The 17,992-nt window shown below is 41.6% G+C and overlaps 1 protein-coding gene across 3 annotated transcripts in view; it reads right to left on the bottom strand.

Moving 5' to 3' along the window:
- Positions 1-17,454, bottom strand: part of Znf385b (zinc finger protein 385B) — a 299,896-nt gene extending 282,442 nt beyond the window's left edge. Inside the window, exons 1-3 of one of the 3 annotated variants that reach the window (XM_033756310.1) lie at positions 17,143-17,454; positions 4,232-4,239; positions 3,338-3,464 (exon numbers count right to left, since the gene is read on the bottom strand). In XM_033756310.1, coding sequence (XP_033612201.1) covers positions 3,338-3,464; positions 4,232-4,239; positions 17,143-17,413 — 406 coding nt within the window. In that variant the 5' untranslated portion in view covers positions 17,414-17,454. Of the gene's footprint in view, positions 1-3,337; positions 3,509-4,231; positions 4,240-17,142 lie in introns of those variants that run through there. The other 2 variants (XM_033756309.1, XM_010636790.2) reach the window with 2 other exon arrangements.
- Between the last annotated feature and the right edge of the window lie 538 nt (positions 17,455-17,992).

The following is a 17,992-nucleotide window of genomic DNA, read 5'->3' as shown; positions in this document are numbered from 1 at the left end:
GAAGAGAAGAAATAAAGCTTAATGGAAGAACTCACTCTCTCACTAAAGATCACTTACCTTGGCAGTACGTCTCAAAACAAACCATAGACTATGCACTTTCTAAATGAAGTACTGAATGCATACAATCGGGAAAGGAGAGTTCTCTGATGAACCTGGAGAGTAGTTAGATTTTTGCAATCATGTTTCTCAACTAAAACAAGTTCACTATATCTGCCACATTTCATAAGTAATCATTTTAAAAATCTGCTTAAGAATAATTCAAGATTCCTGTCCCTTGATAGAAAAGTGAAAAGATGCAGGTAAATCACTGAAACTCACGAGGTGCACATTTGCATGACAACTTAACTTCTATCTCATATAAAAGAGAAATTGCTACCAAGACTTCAGGTAGACATACCAAATTATCCCTTGCTTCCCTGAGTGAATTTTCTGTGTTGTATGTAATATGACAAATTTCACTGTTCTAAAAGAATTCTGACATTCTAAAACTTTGATGGTTAAAAAATATATATGAGAAAATGAAAAAATGGAAATAAAGTATTTGTAAATAGGGAAGGGAGGAGGGGGTGAAGGGAGGGTAGGGACAAGGGTAAAAAATGAGAATCAAGATCTGTTATGTAAAGGTACAAGATCCCAATGACAAATGTAACTGTACTGTATACCTAAAATGTACCAATATACTCAATGAGAGAGAAAAAAACTTCAATGGTTTTCACTTACTAAACACATTCTATCATTAGGAATTTCAAAGACAACATTTAAATTCCCTGTAACCTTCCAACTATCAACCCACAAACCCAATTTGTTTCTTGGGTTTGGGGAAAGTGTAAATACGAAATATTTCATCTGTAAGCTGAAATCTACAGCAAAGTCCCCATGTCAGGCTGAGAATGATTTGTGACATGCCATTCCCAAAAGAACATAGAAACATTAGCCATTCAAAACTGTGCTTCGTCCAAAAGAAGAAAATGTTTTCCTAATTAAAGTGGCACACATTCTACCCCTGCACTTCAATAATAACATTTTATCTGGAATCCTCAATCATATGTAACCACTAAAACCAGGCAAAGATGTGAGGATTATCAAGAAAAAATATGAAATTCAAGATTTCAGAGGTGTTTTCAGTTCCACTGTCAAGACCTATGAAATAAAAAGTGTTTCAGCCCCATTCCAATGTGTACCCCATCTCTGCATACCCATTACTACCACGCCAAGGTTACACACAATAAGTAAGTGCTCCCCCAAGCGTCTCAGTAATTTTGATCACCCCCATTTCAAAACGCATTATGACCAGCACAACTTCCAACCAGGGCACTTCCTGACAGAAAGACAAAGCCAAGGAAGGCATTCCTACCAAGTTTCTAAGTGCATTTCATCTGTTACCATTCCATGTAAACAAATAAAAATTTTTAAAAATTCAAGAAGAAATTACTCATGAAAGAACATATTTTTCAAGTTTTTAATGTGTCTTCAGACTGCTTTAATCTGTCTCCTTACCTCTCCCCACTCAGGGCGCACACATGCCACACAGTCCGCTCGGGTAGTTTATGTCACATGTGACATACACAAAAGCTTTCCCCTCTCGGTGACAGTGCTCTGGGTGCACGGCCAGGCGAGCAGAAAAGCACGACGATGAATTAATTGCACAACACGGTCAGCATAAATGCAGGGGTTTGCGACAAATGCCTTGCAAAGGGACGAACGGACGCTTTACATCTCGATGTCAATGTTAGGGAAGGTCCTTAGTTGTAGGCATGAGCAACCTTCAATCCATAGGTCCTGGCTCACGCAATGTAAGGAACTTCAGAGAAATGACATTGCACCCACAGAGCAGGCGAGGCTGATAGTCAGAGTCTCTGCTTGAGGATCTAATTAGGTTCTCCCTACCCCCACTTGTCCCCCTACTTTTCTTTTTTAATCTCACAGAGACACCTTAGCAGAAGCAATCAGCTTTGACAAAACACCGAAATCCTGGCAGTGAACCATATATTGACCATTACCATAAAAAGAGCTGCTAAATGAGAAACCATGTGCTCAGTATAAAACTAATTTCATGCTTTCAAAAGCACACAGTGGCTTCTAGCAAGATAGTGGCCCTGGGACTTGCTAAGACAGATTGGTGAACACAAATGGTCTGCTCCTGATGCGTCAGCTTAGTCAAGCTTTACGTGTACTGGCAGTAAGCGGGGTTCTCGAGTCTTCTGTCAAACAAATACACATTTACATGTAACTTTAAAGCTGACAGTTACAACAAAAAAAAAACCTGCCTCAAATAAACCTAGCAGGAAACACACACACACACACACACACACACACACGCACACACACACACAAACACAGAGACACATAGACACGCACACACCCCAGGTGCCATGTTAGCAAATAAAAATAGACTTCTCAGCACACCGCACATACTAAACACTCAGTGAGCATAATGTTATTTACGTACATCACAACCCTCACAGTCCTGTCACGTTTAGAAACAGCTTCTCATCTTATAGGATTAGAGCACAGCAGAGCCTCAGAAATAGGACTCCACCTACTAGGGGGCTAACTTTGAGCCATCCTTACCTAGTTGATTCTCAAATACCCTATATTTCAAATGCTACCTCCGACCTCTTCGAGCACCACGATCTAATAACTTTCCCTAGGTGAGCCCCGGGGGAGTTACATTTCAATGACACAATCTGATAAATTTAAAATATCACATCTACTTAAAACATGCTTTATGAAGAAATGCTGTTAATTTCCCCTTCTCATTCCACAGACCATCACAACAAACCAATTACTGTAGGTTGTCTACCGCATGACAGGTCATAACTTCTAATTATTAATAACGTCAAGCCTAACAAGGTGTCAACTCCAGTATGCAATCCATTTCTCTTACTTTCTTAGTTATCTCATAAACATGACTTTGTTTCCTCCTATATATTTTTCACATCAAAGATAGTACCGAGTATATTTAGTTTATAGCCTTTTTATATAGCCAAAGCACATAATAACACTGCTAATTGCCTATTTTCAGTAATGACAGCAAATCACATAATATCACTGACTTGTTCTGAATGTATAAAATGCAAAGGAAGTCACCTACTGGTAAGATGTTCTCGGCACACAGCTAGTAAAGAAAAGGATGCTTAGCACTCCCCTGTAAGGAGTTTCTTCCCAGTAAAATTAAAGAATCATACATCTGATCTTCAGTTTCCCCTGCTCAGACGTGCCAGCAGGATGTGACAAACACAACTGATGACTCCACAGGATTCAGCACCATGTATAAGAGAATCTGTTACTGACATCCCAGACCCCCGCATCCAAGTTTCAGAATAAAAATGCTCACCTCTGCTAGGAAGTCCACTCCACATCCTGGCAGGGCGTTCAGCTTCACGAGCAACCAAGTTGGGTAAACAAAACTTCCAGGCTGTGACCAGGGTGATGCACGGGGCTAAGGGGACTTGGCTCCAGCCCTGATTACCCGTGTGACAGCACCACGTTATTTCAGTGCCGCTCCAAACCTTCCCAGTTGCTGGCTTATTGCACTGCTCATTGAAAATCCTTTACACGCTGGCAACATTTTAGGGAAGGACAAACACTCTCTGAGTCATTTGTAAAGAAAGCAGAGCGAATTCAATTCTATATCTCCACGCATGCTAAAACCAGAGGCACTGTCAACACACAAGTCTGAGGTGGATTTATGCCGAGAAACAGGCAACCTAAGCCTTCATTATCAATGCATGAAATCAGCCACTGTGATCAAATTCAAGCAAACCACAAAAAGGATATAATTATGAAAGGTTCCACAGACTTAGCACCAAACCTTGGAGAATGAAGAATCATCTATCGAAACTGTAAATGTTAAAAATAGCTCTGGCTTTTTCAACAATAAGCAGGATACAGAGAAGAAATCAGTACTCTATATTATGAGACTTGTCATAAAGGCTGCAAAAACCAAAAGAGCTGTAGGTTCCTGGGACTTTTCTGCTGACAAATGAAGTCACTACAGGCTATGTCAATTATAAGCAATTTTTTCCATATATTTGACACAGATGTCCAGTAAAGAACAAGTTAGATATCCTTTAACTCCTAAGTGCCTGTCTCTAAATTAAAATAAATTGTGAAAATGTGCAGGGTTATGCAAAATACTGTCAGTTTAATTTCAAAACTTCCTATACCATAAGGAATTCAATCTATTCTATATGACAAAATAATAAACATGCAAAAGGGTATTTTTAACATTATTATCTTTGCTCATTATTTAAAAAAAACTATAGCTCATTAAACTCATACATTCTTTTTCCAGCCACCCCTAAATTTAAATCTTTACCTTTTGCCATCCTGTCTCATGATGTCAGAGCCAGCTGATGCAATCTTTAAACAGCACAAGGATTGTTATACCCCAGAAAGCAGCAACACTGATTCGAGACCTCAAAATACACAGCATGACATGCACATGCAGAAAGGACACAAAACCTTTACAAAACATCGCAAAAATAATGAAAAGAAACTCCCAATAGGTGGAACTGACAAATGACACATTTAAAGTTCCATTCAGACTTTTTAAAATGGGTTTCAAGTTCTTACTGTCTTAAAGGAGAGCAAATAATCAGGATCTGATACGGGCAGTGCTTGAGTTGAGGGTCTTCTATAAATGACTGAGTTTAGTCCTAGTGATGCTGAAACCTTAGGTGACACATTTGCAAGTGTCTATAATTTAAAAGATCTGTGAAAAATTATTAATAGACCATAACATACTTTTATGCAGCACCACACAAAACGCAGTATTAAACATGGAATCCCGAGGCTGTCCTTACTATGTCCCCATGTGTACAGCTGACTCTACAGACTGCTAGACACACTTCCCCGAAGACAGACACAGACATACACGTGTGGACATATGCACGTGAGTGTGTGTCTACGCACACAGGCGCACATATATAATGTCTCTGTGCAATCACTTTTGGCACCTGAATTTCATTCATTTTTTAGAATTCCCTAAGCAACATGAGTGTATGCTAAAAACACAATGGAATCACAGATTTCACAACTGCTCCCATGTCTTTTCTGTTCACTTCCCTTGTCCTTCCGTCTCCCTCTTTCTCTCTCCCCCCATCTTTCTCTAACATATATGCACATACATACAATACCTCTTGTTTGAGAAGTTAGTTTATGAAAGAGTTTGTACCTCAGAAACAAACCCATGTGGCTAAAGCCATCTGATTCTTGGCAAAGGAGTCAAAAATACATGTTGGAGAAAAGACAGCCTCCTTACCACATTGTGATGGACAAAATGCATATCCACATATAGAAGACCGGACCTAAATTCATATTTCTCTATAAAGTCAAAATGAATCAAAGACCTTCGTGTAAGACCTGAAACTTTGACACTGCTACAAGAAAACATAGGAAAAACATCTAACGTCATAGGCACTGGCAAAGCCTTCCAGGAAAGGAACAGCAAGAATCAACAAATGGGACCACTGGTCCATCAAATTAAACACTTTCTTCACAGCATGGAAAAGAACAAGAGCGAAGAGACACCCTACAGGATGGGAAGAGAAATCTCTGCCAGCTACTCTTCCAACACAGGATTACTATCTAGAACACAAAAAGAGCTCAAAAAAATCTTCACACCAGAAAAATCAAAAAGCCCCGTCAATAAATGGACAAATGAATTGAAGATGCCTCTCCAAAGAAGCACAGAGGGAAGAGAAGCACAAGAAAAAATGCTCAACATCTTTAGTGACTAGAAAAATGGAAGTCAAACCCACATTGAAATTCCACGTCACCTCATTCAGAAGGGTTACCATGAAGAATAACACCAACAGAAACAAACAAATGGATAAATGAGGACAAGGATTTGGGAAAACGGAATGCTGCCACGTTGCTGGGGGGAATGTGACCCTAGGGAAAACAGATGAAGATTCCTAGAAAAAAAATAGTGGCACTATTGTTTATTCAACATCTTTAGTGACTAGAAAAAGGCAAGTCAAACCCACATTGAAATTCCATGTCACCTCATTCAGAAGGGTTACCATGAAGAATAACACCAACAAAAAAAAAACAAATGGATAAATGAGGACAAGGATTTGGGAAAACGGAACGCTGCCACGTTGCTGGCGGGAATGTGACCCTAGGGAAAACAGATGAAGATTCCTAGAAAAAAAATAGTGGCACTATTGTTTGATCCAACTATACCACTCCTTAGTATATATCCACTGGAATTAGAGTCAGGACACTGTAGGGAAGACTGAACATCCATGATCATTGTAGGGTAAGTCACAATAGCCGAGACATAGAATCTGCCTAGGTGCCCATCAGCAGATGAACGGGTAAAGAATATGTGAGCATCTGTCTATATATCTGCCATGTATATGTCATATATGTGGAGTGTTATGCACCCATCAAGAATGAACTTGTGTCCTTTGCAAGAAAATTATTGGAGCTGGATATCATCATGCTGATCAAAAATAAGCTAGATATAGAAAGACGAGTACTGCATGTTCTCCCTAATGTGTGATATCTCAAAGATGACCTGAAAGTAGAAAAGAGGCTATTATTAGACAAGAGCGAGGGAGTAAGGGAGTGGGGGATAGAAAGGAGTGTAAATGAGGGTCATGGGAGGGGTGGATATGATCAAAACAAATTATACAAATAAAAACTAATGTTTTGTAAAGATAATAAGCACTAAAACTTTTTGTTTGTTTGTTTTGTTTTTTGAGACAGGGTCTCACTATGTAGTTGAGACTGACCTGGAACTCACTATGTAGTCCAGGCTGGTCTCGAACTCACAGCGATCCTCCTGCCTCAGCCTCCCGAGTGCTGGGATTACAGGCGTGTGGTACCACACCCGGCTCAAATAAAATATATTTTTACAAGATGGAAGAAAAAGAGTTTGTGCCTATATGTTTTATTGTTGCCACATGTAAAGCCTCCTAATTAAAAAAAAAAAGTTTAAATGAAACCAAAATTTGATTATAGGTCCTCAGTTCCTTCTCTGAAGACCGTGAATACCTGGCGCATTCCAGAACCTAAATGTTTTCAGATCCTAGAAGGCAAATCTCTGCCTGAACCACGAACTGCGGAACATCTCCAGGAGGATCCTGCCGCCTCAGCGGCTCCGTAACGAAGTCTGTGCACATTCACACTAGACCGGCTCCATCAACACCATCATGGGCCTCACATCGGTCCAGCCAGGCTGCTCCAGCAGAGCGAATTACCATAACACCTTCCACGTCTCAGAGCTTCTTGAACTCCGGGGGCTGCAGGTCGAAGACTGAGGTCTTGCAGAACGGCTTCCTGATATCTACCAAGCTCTAGATTGAGAACCGGGGCCCACACAGGTGCCGTCCTCCATGGGAAGGAGATTTAGAGTGGCGCACTGCTTTAGCGGGATGAGCAAACGGTACGAGGAAAGGTGCTCTTCAGACTGAACGGAAAGATGCCCAAACGAGGGCGCGGGGACGGAAGGCGAGCAGGAGCCATCCACGATGACTTAATTTCCAAACATAAACAAGTCATAATAATAGTTACCATTGATTATCAACTTTGCGTCCACTAGTGTGAAAGAAAGTTGGCATAAATATTCTTTATCAACCTACCTTAATCTAAAAAAAAAAAAATGCTAAAGGAAGAATGTATTTTCAGATTGAGACACAAAGCACCGACTTTTCTTACCATTACTCATTGTGCCCATAGTAAAATATCTAGAATATTAAAAATCACTTCAGACATGGTCAGAAACAAAAAAATAGCATGCTTTACCTTATGAAGTAAAGGTCCATATTTCATTTGTGTATGCTATAGACTACTTGGGGTTAAGCTTTCTTCAAAATCACTTGTAGAAATCAACAGTAACAGTCTTTATCATCAATATTCAAGCAGTTTAATTTTTAAAATGAATAGTCTCGAGAAACATCAATGCTGTTTCATTTACCTGGGGCCTTTCCTCTGAGTGTATTCCCCAAATAGACACTTTTTATGAGGAGGTACAATGCAGAACCTTAGCAAAGCTTGGACACTGGACTCCAGACCCTGGACCTGGAAAACATTACCACCTCCTAAGGATGTTTCCTGGGTTGCCCGGAGGGCCTCGACCCACAGGGGCAGACATCCTGGAGGCATTTCTGTGAGTCACTGAGCAATAAAGCACGCTGTGCATCTAGAATATGATCGCAAAGTCATTTTCCATGTGAGGAAGGTAACTGCATTTATTATCTTGACAGCGCACGATGCTGAGAATTGTATCTTTGACAACATGGTACGGGTCCTCTCGCGGTCACCACCCCCCAGCTTCTCCAGACCCCTCAAGTAATTAAGAGAAGAATGAACGTGTTTCACAACTGGCCCAAGAACCATTTACCAAAAACTCCCCCAGTGCCAAGGACAAATGCCAGGGCAGCCAGCTGCAACACCCCCAGGGCCCTTCACCTGGAGGCAGCCTCCCTGGGACAGTGCTGTTGAGCTGTACAAGCAGAACATTCGTGTGCAGAAAGCTGCTCGGTCAGGGGGAGAAGACAACTTAACAGACCCCAGTGGAAAATGAACGCACTAATGTGGTCTTTCCTTTGAGCTAACTGCTGAAAGCCACTCTCTAGCTGCAAAGCAGTAACGTTTATATTCCAGAGACAGCAAGACTTCGGAATGCCTTTGATGACTCAAACCACTCACCCACCACGTTTGGCTTAATTGTCTAAAATAAGATTAAGATATTACACTCTAAGGTATCAGTGTTTGGTTTTCAAAATCTAAAATCTAATATTGCATATTAAACAAACTTATTTTTTGGTAAGTATGATATACATGAAAGTTCATAGTCCAAATCAGTCTCAAAGCATAAGACTATACACATTGAATGGAAAAGGGACCAACCAGTTCTTTTAATTCTTATTTTTTAAATTCATTCAAATTCCTTTACATATTGATTCCCTTGACGTTCTGTACCAAAATGATCAACACCGTTGTTTAACACTTTTTAACTACAGAATTGGAGTCATTTTATAATGACTTTCTCAAGTCTAGCTCAGGCACAGCTCTAGATTTTTGATTTCTAAAATAATGGCCACGACTCTCATAGTCAAAGCATTTTGGTGAGTGGAGGTTACTACTGGAGCCTTCAGCCTATTTCCAAATTACTCTACTCTCATTCATAAATAACACCCATCTCAAAGAGCTTACCATGTAAATCTCAATTAAGTTTACCTGGGCAGAACAGATGCTCTGTTCTGACACCAATTCTATCCTTGTTAAGAAGGACAGAGTTAGGTTTTATAGAATATTTGACAACTAAACCATGATCAATTCTGAGTAACAAAGAATGGTAAATTCTGTCACTATCCTTATACTGTATCATGACTGGATCTGAATTGTCTCAAGTAAGACATGATTCTGGGGCCCTCTCATTAAGAGCTGGGATTCATGCTAAGAGAAGCAGAGGCCTTTTCCTCAAAGGTCCAACTCGATAAATTTTGGCCAAAACCTTTCAAGAGAAGCTTTCAGGAAAAAACTCAGGAAGTCATATGGACTTTCGTCAATAAACACACTGTATAAAATTATTCTATGTAAGAAGCTTTATAGACATAATTAAGAGGGCTAGGGAAATAAGTACACTGTAAATAACTTAATCCCCTGCCTCACAGTTAATGATTTAAGTAATGCCTTACTTACCCAACTCACGTACTGGTAGAAACTCATTCTACCTCCACCATGATACTTATATTTTGCAAAACTCAGATTGCTAGGCCAAATGACAAAAGGTAAATTGACTCACCAGAAATGTAGAAAAACCAAATATTTAAAATTATGTTCTTTTGGGCCAGGGATTTAGCTCAGCGGTTCGGTGGTCTACCTTGCAAGCGCAAGGACCCGAGTTCAATCCCCGGTACAAACAAACAAACAAAATTATGTTCTTTTGCAAAAATATATGAATAGATACTAGTTTTTCTTGTACAGAGCCACCATTTAACATTTATGTTCATACTTAATATCTCTTAAAATGGAATCCAATTTCTTCGTAAACAGAACAATGCTGATACATTTAAATAATAAATTTTACCTCCGCAGATAGGTCTCTCCTATGTCTTCTCATTTATTCTCTCCCTCTCTCCTGCCCATGCTATTTCCCCACCTTCCCTATGTATTTTCCTCTTATTTTTCCTTAATGCTTTAAATGCCTATCAAATGAGCATGCTTCAGCCTAGATGTGTGCATTACACACACACACACACACACACACGCACGCACGCACACTCATCCCTTTATCAGGTATTTCTTTGCTTTCCACATGCATCCCACCAAAATGAAGTGGGGATGAAAGAATCTTTTAGTAGACTATTGGCACCCTCTGGTGGTTACTCTTTTGTATTGCATCCACAAATTTAAAAATTCTTCAAAAATTTCTGGAGACAAATTTGAGGGACAAATTTAACGCTTTAAATTTAACACATAGGAGATGTACTATGACAAATTTGGCCAGTGTGCTTAAAACTCCAAATACAAGGGCCAGGAGTGTAGCTGAATGGTCAAGGGCTCTCCTAGCTCGGTTGGGCCTTCAGGGCTACTAGTCATGTACAATGAAAGCAGAGAAAGGATCCAGACCCACTTGTATGTTTTCATAGTCATAAAATTAGTTTTGATATCCTGATCCTACAAGCCAGTTAATAGCAAGAACTGTTTCAGAATGCATACTAGGAATGAAAATAAAAGCATTAGGGGATAGGAAACAAGTGAGGAGTCTGGGGTCGTCAAAAGTTAAGCACAGACTGTGGCAGCAAATCAAGTGGTACAAAAACATCAGTGTGTCACCTGGCAAAACATCTTCCGGTCTGGTCCTCCATTCCCACTTCCAAACCATTACCTCCACATCCTGCTGCAGAATACCCTGGGGTTTTTATCTCCCTTATCCTCTCCCGCCACCAAAGCATCCTCAATTTACAATTCCCTCCATCTCAGTCTAAATAAAAGGTGTCACTGTTCAGTCTTTGAGTCCAACTTGGCCTGTGACCGGCCTGCTGTCTTTCAGCCTCCTTTCTAACACCGCCTCCCCAAGTCTGGTTTAGCTTCTTCCCCAAGCAGAGTCTACCAGTCAGAACGACCAGGAGCTGAATAGGAGAAGCTGTCTCCCGTTGGAAGCCACCCAACCCTGTGTACCTGCCAGCTGCTGCAGGTTCAGGTTGGCTCCAGACAAAAACCTTCTCTGAGCTCAGCGCAGCATCATGATTAAATCAAAATATGCTTAAGAAAATTTCTAAAGTCTTCTGCCTGTTTTCTCAAACTTCATGGGTTTTTTTTTTTTTCCTAGTTCTCTCTGTTCCAGCCACATCTCTGCTTTTCAAATACTCTAAGATCTCTTCACTCCCTTTGGATCAATTTCCTGCACTCATTTGTCATGACTAACTCCTTTTTAGTCTGAAAATTTCAACCTTCAATGAGAATTAGAAATTCCTGTGGAATTCAACAAAAGTGAGAGAGAGAAAAAAATGGGCACTTCAGTTAATAAGCAGCTGTAAGGTAACAAAGAAACAGCTCTGAATTCTTTTCATTTTTATCAAGTGAAGAATTTGTTATGTAAGTTGTAAAAGATAAAGTAGGGTGCAGAGAAGACCTCAGACTTTGAATCTTCTTCGTCCGAGTGGGAAGTGGATCTCATGGGGCTGCGAGGACGGAAGTCATCGTTTCAGCCTTTGCTCAAAGACCTCTGTCTCCAGTGCACCTCAGAGCAAGGCCAGGTCTGCCTCCCCCAGCACAGTGCACCAGAACTTCTATGCTCCCGGCCTGACCTTTCTCATTTTAAAATATTACTTGTGCTGAACCACTGCCAAGGGCAGAATCAGAACCTTCAAGCAGAACCTTTTCCCATCCCAAGGTAGCAGATCCTCGAAACCCCAGGATAAAGAGTCCTCTTCATAATCCTTGGACAACATGAGTCCCTACGACAAGCACAAACTTTGCCTGAAGACACGGGCACAACAAAGTGCAAAAGGAACGCGGATTTCTCCATCTGGAGAAAGGCTTGCTTCTGATTCAAAGGAGGAGGGTGTCAAAGTATCGCCAGTGGGGCTGGCATTTGGGGAAGCGTCTCAGCAGTAAAATCTGGGCTTGCGATGAAAACGGGCGGCACACACAATCCAAGACCTGTTTTCTGACAGCTTCTACGAGGCCTCTGATGGAACAGTCACTTCTAAGCACAAAGTAGGCAGTATCAGCCCCGCCTAATCTATGACCATAGAAGGAAGGCAAGAAGGCCATGGGAGGGAGCAGCCCCAGAGACAGCACAGCACCAGATCCCAGCCTCTCCCAGCAGCCAGGAAGCCAACCTGCTCATTCCTTACTCACCTGCGTGTAACAGTCGTGGCCCCTTCCGCATAAATCTGCCAGAACTCTGCACTAGCCTCCTCGGCACTACATCTGGCACAGGAAAAGGGCTTATTCATCTGCCAGACCACAGCTTTTCTATCGGCCTTCCCTGTTTTTACAGTAGTATGAAAAGGCCAGTGATTTATAAAACTCTTGAGTTGATCTTGTTTGGTGGAGTTCCAGGGTCACCCCAGGCCCATGACACCGCCATCCTCCTCTTTCCCGGGCCAGTGGACGCGCAGAAGTCAGAGGAGCCCAGGAAGCCCTCTGTCTCTCCCTCCCCCTAACCACCTCCCAGTTACCTAAGTATTTAAGAGGAGGGGCTCCTCTTCCAGGTACAAGATCCTCCCGGGATGGTTAGAGCGGTGCTCTCCAAGTCTCTCCCAAAGCCCGGCTTGTAGTGCCTGAGGCTTGGGGACACTGAGATAGCAGCCACGTCTGAGGACAGGATGTCTCCCAATCCTCCCCTGCGCTTGGTTACTGTTACTGTCTTTTATTTAGCATTCAGGTGGACAGTGAAATCTCATTGTAATTTCATTTCCCTGATGCTGGTGATGTTCGACATCTTTTCCTGCACTGATTTATCATCTGTCTGTCCTCTTCAATAACATTCTTACCTTTCGCTCATTTTAGTTGCATTATCTGTTTACTCTTGAGTTTGTTTTTTCTCTTTTTGCTTTTTGTTTAGTGTTTATCTGTTTATTTTTAAATTTTATTGGTATATTTTAGGTATACAATATGACATGCATCATTGGAGATTTGTACCTTTACATATCTTATTTTCCCCCATATCCTGCCCTCAACCCCTCCTCCCTTCCCTATTTACAAAGTCTTTGTTTTCATTTTTTTCTAATGTTAAGTCCAACCCCCTTTCCTTCCCCTACCCCTCCCACTTCCCCTTCCCCTTTGCACCTTTTCTTCCTATTTCACATTATCTATTATACCATTTGGTCCTTATTTATACTTTTAGTTTCTCACATCAGAGAAACTATTTCGTATTTACACATGTGTCCTATTTATTTCACTTAATAGTATCACCCTTGGGCTGGGGATTACCTCAGTGGTTCTGCCACCTGCCTCCCAAGAGCAAGAACCTGAGTTCCATCCCTGGTACCAAAAAAAAAAAAAATAGCATCACCGTAATGTGCATCCATTTAGCTATGTCTAATTTCTCATTTTTTATGGCTGAATAGTACTCCATTTTATAAAACACACACATACACATTTTCTTTAGCCAGTTTCCAGTGATGGGCAACTGGGCTTATGTTTTAGCTATTACAAACTGGGCTGCTATGAACATGGTGCACATATACTGTTGTGGCGTGATTCTTTTAATTCTTTGGGGAAGATACCCAGCAGGGGAATAGCTGGGTCAAATGAGACCTCTAGTCCTAGCTTTTTGAGGAATCTCATACTAATTTCCACAGTGCTCGCACAGTCTGCGCTCCCACCAACAGTGGAGTAGGGTTCCTTTTTCCCCACAGCCCCGCCAGCATTTGTTATTAGTTGATTTCATGATAGCAGCCATTCTTTTGGGGATGAGGTGGAATCTCAGCATTGTTTTCATTTGCATGTCTCCAACGACCAGTGATATAAGCAATTCTAGGAAACAAAGACAAGGTAGGGGGCATCACAAACCCCAACTTGAAACTATATTACAAAGCTACTGTGATTAAAAACAGCACAGTAATGGCAAAGAAACAGATCTAAGGACCAGTGGAACAGATTAGAAGATGCAAACACAACTCCAGACACACCCAGCCACCTCATTTTCAATAAAGGAACAAAACACCCTCACTGGAAGAAAGATAGCCTCTTTAATAATGGTGCTGGAAAAACTGGGTTGTTCTGTTTTGTTTTGTTGTGAGAGAAGGTCTCACTATGTAGTTCAGGCTGGCCTTGAACTCACAGCAATTCTCCTGCTTCAGCCTCCCAACTGCTAGGATCACAGGCACACACCGCCATGCCCGGCTTTAGTGTTGATTTGAGAATTATATATATATATATTTTTTTTTTGTACCAGGGACTGAAAAATATTTTTAATATTAGTCTTTTGTTGGGTATGTATTTATTTGTAAGACACACTGTCCTTTTTTTTTTTTTTTTTTTTTTTTTTTTTTTTGCTTTAGGTAATACTGGCCTTATAAAATAAGTGAGTGTTTCTTCTTCCTTTGTTTTCTGGAAGAGACTGCATAAAATTGATTTTAGTTCTTCTTCAAATGATTGCTAGAAACCTCCCGCAAAACCTCTCTGGATCTCCTTCCCACTCCCATTAATGATAACATTTACAAAGACTGAAGAGGAAAGAGGAAGTTACTGCTTCAGTTTACTTATACGGTAAAATATCACCACTACTGTTGATAAAGTCATCGATTACTGTGGATTACAAACAACTCTAATGATTTTATTTTATTGTTGTTGTTTTTGCTTTTGGTACCGGGAATCAAACTCGGGTCCTTGCGCTTGCGAGGCAGGAGGTGGAACCACTGAGCTAAATCCCCAGCTAATGATTTTATATTAACTGAACTACTTCTGTAAAGGCCCTATCTCCAAACAGGTTCACATTCTGAGGCACTGGGAGGTCAGACTGCAACATAGCTTTTTTTATGAGGGAGATGCAGTTCAATCCATAATATTATCTAAAGCCAAGTGATGGGAAAGAAAAGGCGACTGTAACTTTGTTCCATAATCAGGACCTGACAGCTTCCCTTGTGCCATCTGAGCTGGGAAGAGATGTCCCTGGCATCCACCTCTACCCCTACCTTCCTGAGCCCTGAGAGTTTTTTAAATGGATTCTGAATGTGCCCTGAAGCCCTAGAAGTTGTGCATATGAGAAGACAGGACACAATCTTGCCAAGGCTACCACAGTGTGGGAGAAAGAGGCACACAGAGATAAGGCATAGATTTTCCTACCAGCCAGGGGTGAGCTCAAAGATGTCGCTGTCTCACAAGGGACCCTCAATGCCTAAGGGACCACCGAGACCCACAGAAACAGGCAGAATAGCAATCCCCAACCAAGAAAAGCACTATAACTTGTTAAGGCTATAAGCAGGGCAAAAGTCCCCATCCATCCCTGTGCACTTCCCCAGCTCCAGGGCTGAGTGTCAAGTCGAGAAGAGGCAAAGGGACCCGGCCCTCCACACTGAGTCCTAGGGTCCATGCAACCATGTCTTCAACTGGCAATGAGATGGATGTTTCACAAACAGAACTGAGTCTTCTACATCAAAGAGTCCTGAATACACAAAAGTGAGATGTTATGGGTCGGAACTCAACAGGAGACAGAAGTGTCATACATCAAAACTGAGCAAAGTGGAAAAAAAAATTAAATGATGTCAGGCTTGATCCTCATTGAGCCAAGACCCAAAACAGGAGAGAAGGCCATGTGCACGCATCCCAGAAGTGCAATGTGATCCGCTTCAGGCACTGCTGTTCTGCCTGGCAGGTTATCAGAGACAATTTCCTCCGTCATTAGGTGCTCTTCAGGAAGATGATTTTTAAAAATGACTATGGTGTTTATGGGCTCTTGATCTCACATGCAATTCACACCTCTACTCGGGCTATTTTCTGTCTGGTGTAGGCATCAGTTTTCAACGTAATGCCAAATTCTTAAGGCATAAGTAACAAGTATATTAATGCATCTGTGAATAAGTAAATCATAATAACAAATAGAAAATAAAAATTAATTTTTTACTAGTGTGATCATATATGCTATGTCCTGTAAGTTCCTTTCCATTCTTTCACATCAGGGTAAGTATTAATAGGGGGAAATAATGTAATGAAGTTAAATCATATACTAGATGAAAAGTAGTACTGTTCATCGGTACTTGATATGGACTGTGGGACAGTTTTATGAAATCAAGCAGCAGCACTGAGTGAAATTCTGACAAATGGCTTCGCTGCGTCCTTGCACGTTAAGATGCCATCAGAGCAAACACTTGGTCGGGTGGACCTTGGAGCTCTTCCATCACGGCTAGCAGGAGGCTTCGCCTGGCCTCCCACCAGTAGATGGTCTGCCTTCCCCAGAAGTCTTCACTGTGGCTAACAATGTTTCTGTGAGTTCTGTCAGAAGGAGGCCATCAGTGACCAGCAACATGGAGGAGAAAGGGCCGCCCAAGGATAAGAAAGACTAGAAAGATTGTTTAAAATTCCGAGCAGATGCAGGAATATAAAATCCCTAAGCCTTTGTTTCCATCAAGCTCACAAGAAAAGAGTGAGAGAAACATGTGAAGGAAATAAAAAAGATTGGCAGAAGATCAGAGCACCCCTACGGGTGTGGGCAGCGCTCGCCTACTGTCCGGATGCTTCAGCACACTGCCGGCAACCCTCTCAGGGAGCACGGCGGGCGAAGGGGAAGGGGAAGGCCCCCTTTCTGCATCGTGGGAGTTCTAAATAAAGCTGTAGCGCTTTACGCACTATCAAGTTGCACACCACCCAAATGAAGCAGATAAGGAAAATCCACGAAAGTCTAATTTGACAGAGAGAAGAAATTTTGACGTCACTGATCTATTTTAAATACATTTCAAAATACATTAAGAAAAGTTCAGACAGTACGTGTGTGTATGTCTCTGTGTATGTGTGTGTGTTTGTATGTGCGCGCATGTGTGTGTGTGTGTGTGTGTGTGTGTGTGTGTGTGTGTGTTATATTCTGAGATGGAACCAAGAGCTAGTAGGCTTTACCTGTAGGAGAAATAGTACACAATGTGATGGCAGTTTCAATTGAAAGATGTCTTGCTGTAATGTTTCACTTTAATCATTTCTCCAGAAGTACAGGGAGGCCTGGGACCCCCTTCCTACCTGTGCTGGTATTGCTGCCGGGGCTGGCCAGCAGTGGCCCCGAGCCCTGGGCTGCGGGCAGGGGTTGCCCATCGCTCAGCTGCTTGACTCTTTTGCGGTGGGATTTGCCATTGTAATGGACCTGGGCCTGTGCTGCAGAGTTCAGTTGGATGTTGCACACTTCGCAAAAAGAGAACAGAATTTTCTTTTTCTCTTTACTTAACTGGTCTTCAGGCCTCTCGTTCTTTATCCCCTTTTCTTCAAAGCCCCGTAGAAAAGTTTCCATATTCATACTTCCATCTTCAAGGTGGTTGTTAGGGCTTAAGGAGTACTTTGTACCTAGAAAACAAAACCAAAAAATGTACAAGTGCTTGTAAATTTTACATACTTTCTTATTTTCTAGTATGATTACAATTATTATTATTTTTGTTTTTTTTTTTTGAGACAGGGTCTCACTATGTAATTGAGACTGCCCTGGAACTCACTATGTAGCCCAGGCTGGTCTGGAACTCACAGCGATCCTCCTGCCTCAGCCTCCTAAGTGCTGGGATTACAGGCATGTGCCACCACGCCTGGCTACGATCAATTTTTTTAACAGAGACAAAAATTTTTTTTGCATAGTTTAAAAAGCATATGCCTAGAACCTCTCCCAGAGCCTCTCCCAGAACCTCAGGAAGTCATCTTGCAGGAAAAGCACTCCGGTCAAGGACACCGAGAATCAAGGTCAAACCTAGAGTCACTAATGCAGAAGTCCATTCTCTTTCCAAGACCGTGAAGTCTCATGTCCTCATAGGTGTGGCTTTTCAGAACTGGCTGGATCTAGAGTGTGTGATACTGAGATTAAGAGTGTATAGTACTAAATTAGTCCACT

The sequence above is a fragment of the Fukomys damarensis genome, unplaced genomic scaffold (genome assembly GCF_012274545.1).
Source record: "Fukomys damarensis isolate Sample0158 unplaced genomic scaffold, DMR_v1.0_HiC HiC_scaffold_26, whole genome shotgun sequence".
In the NCBI taxonomy this organism is placed as follows: Eukaryota; Metazoa; Chordata; class Mammalia; order Rodentia; family Bathyergidae; genus Fukomys; species Fukomys damarensis.
Note: the sequence above shows the minus strand (reverse complement) of the source record. Positions and strands in the feature narration are given on the sequence as shown.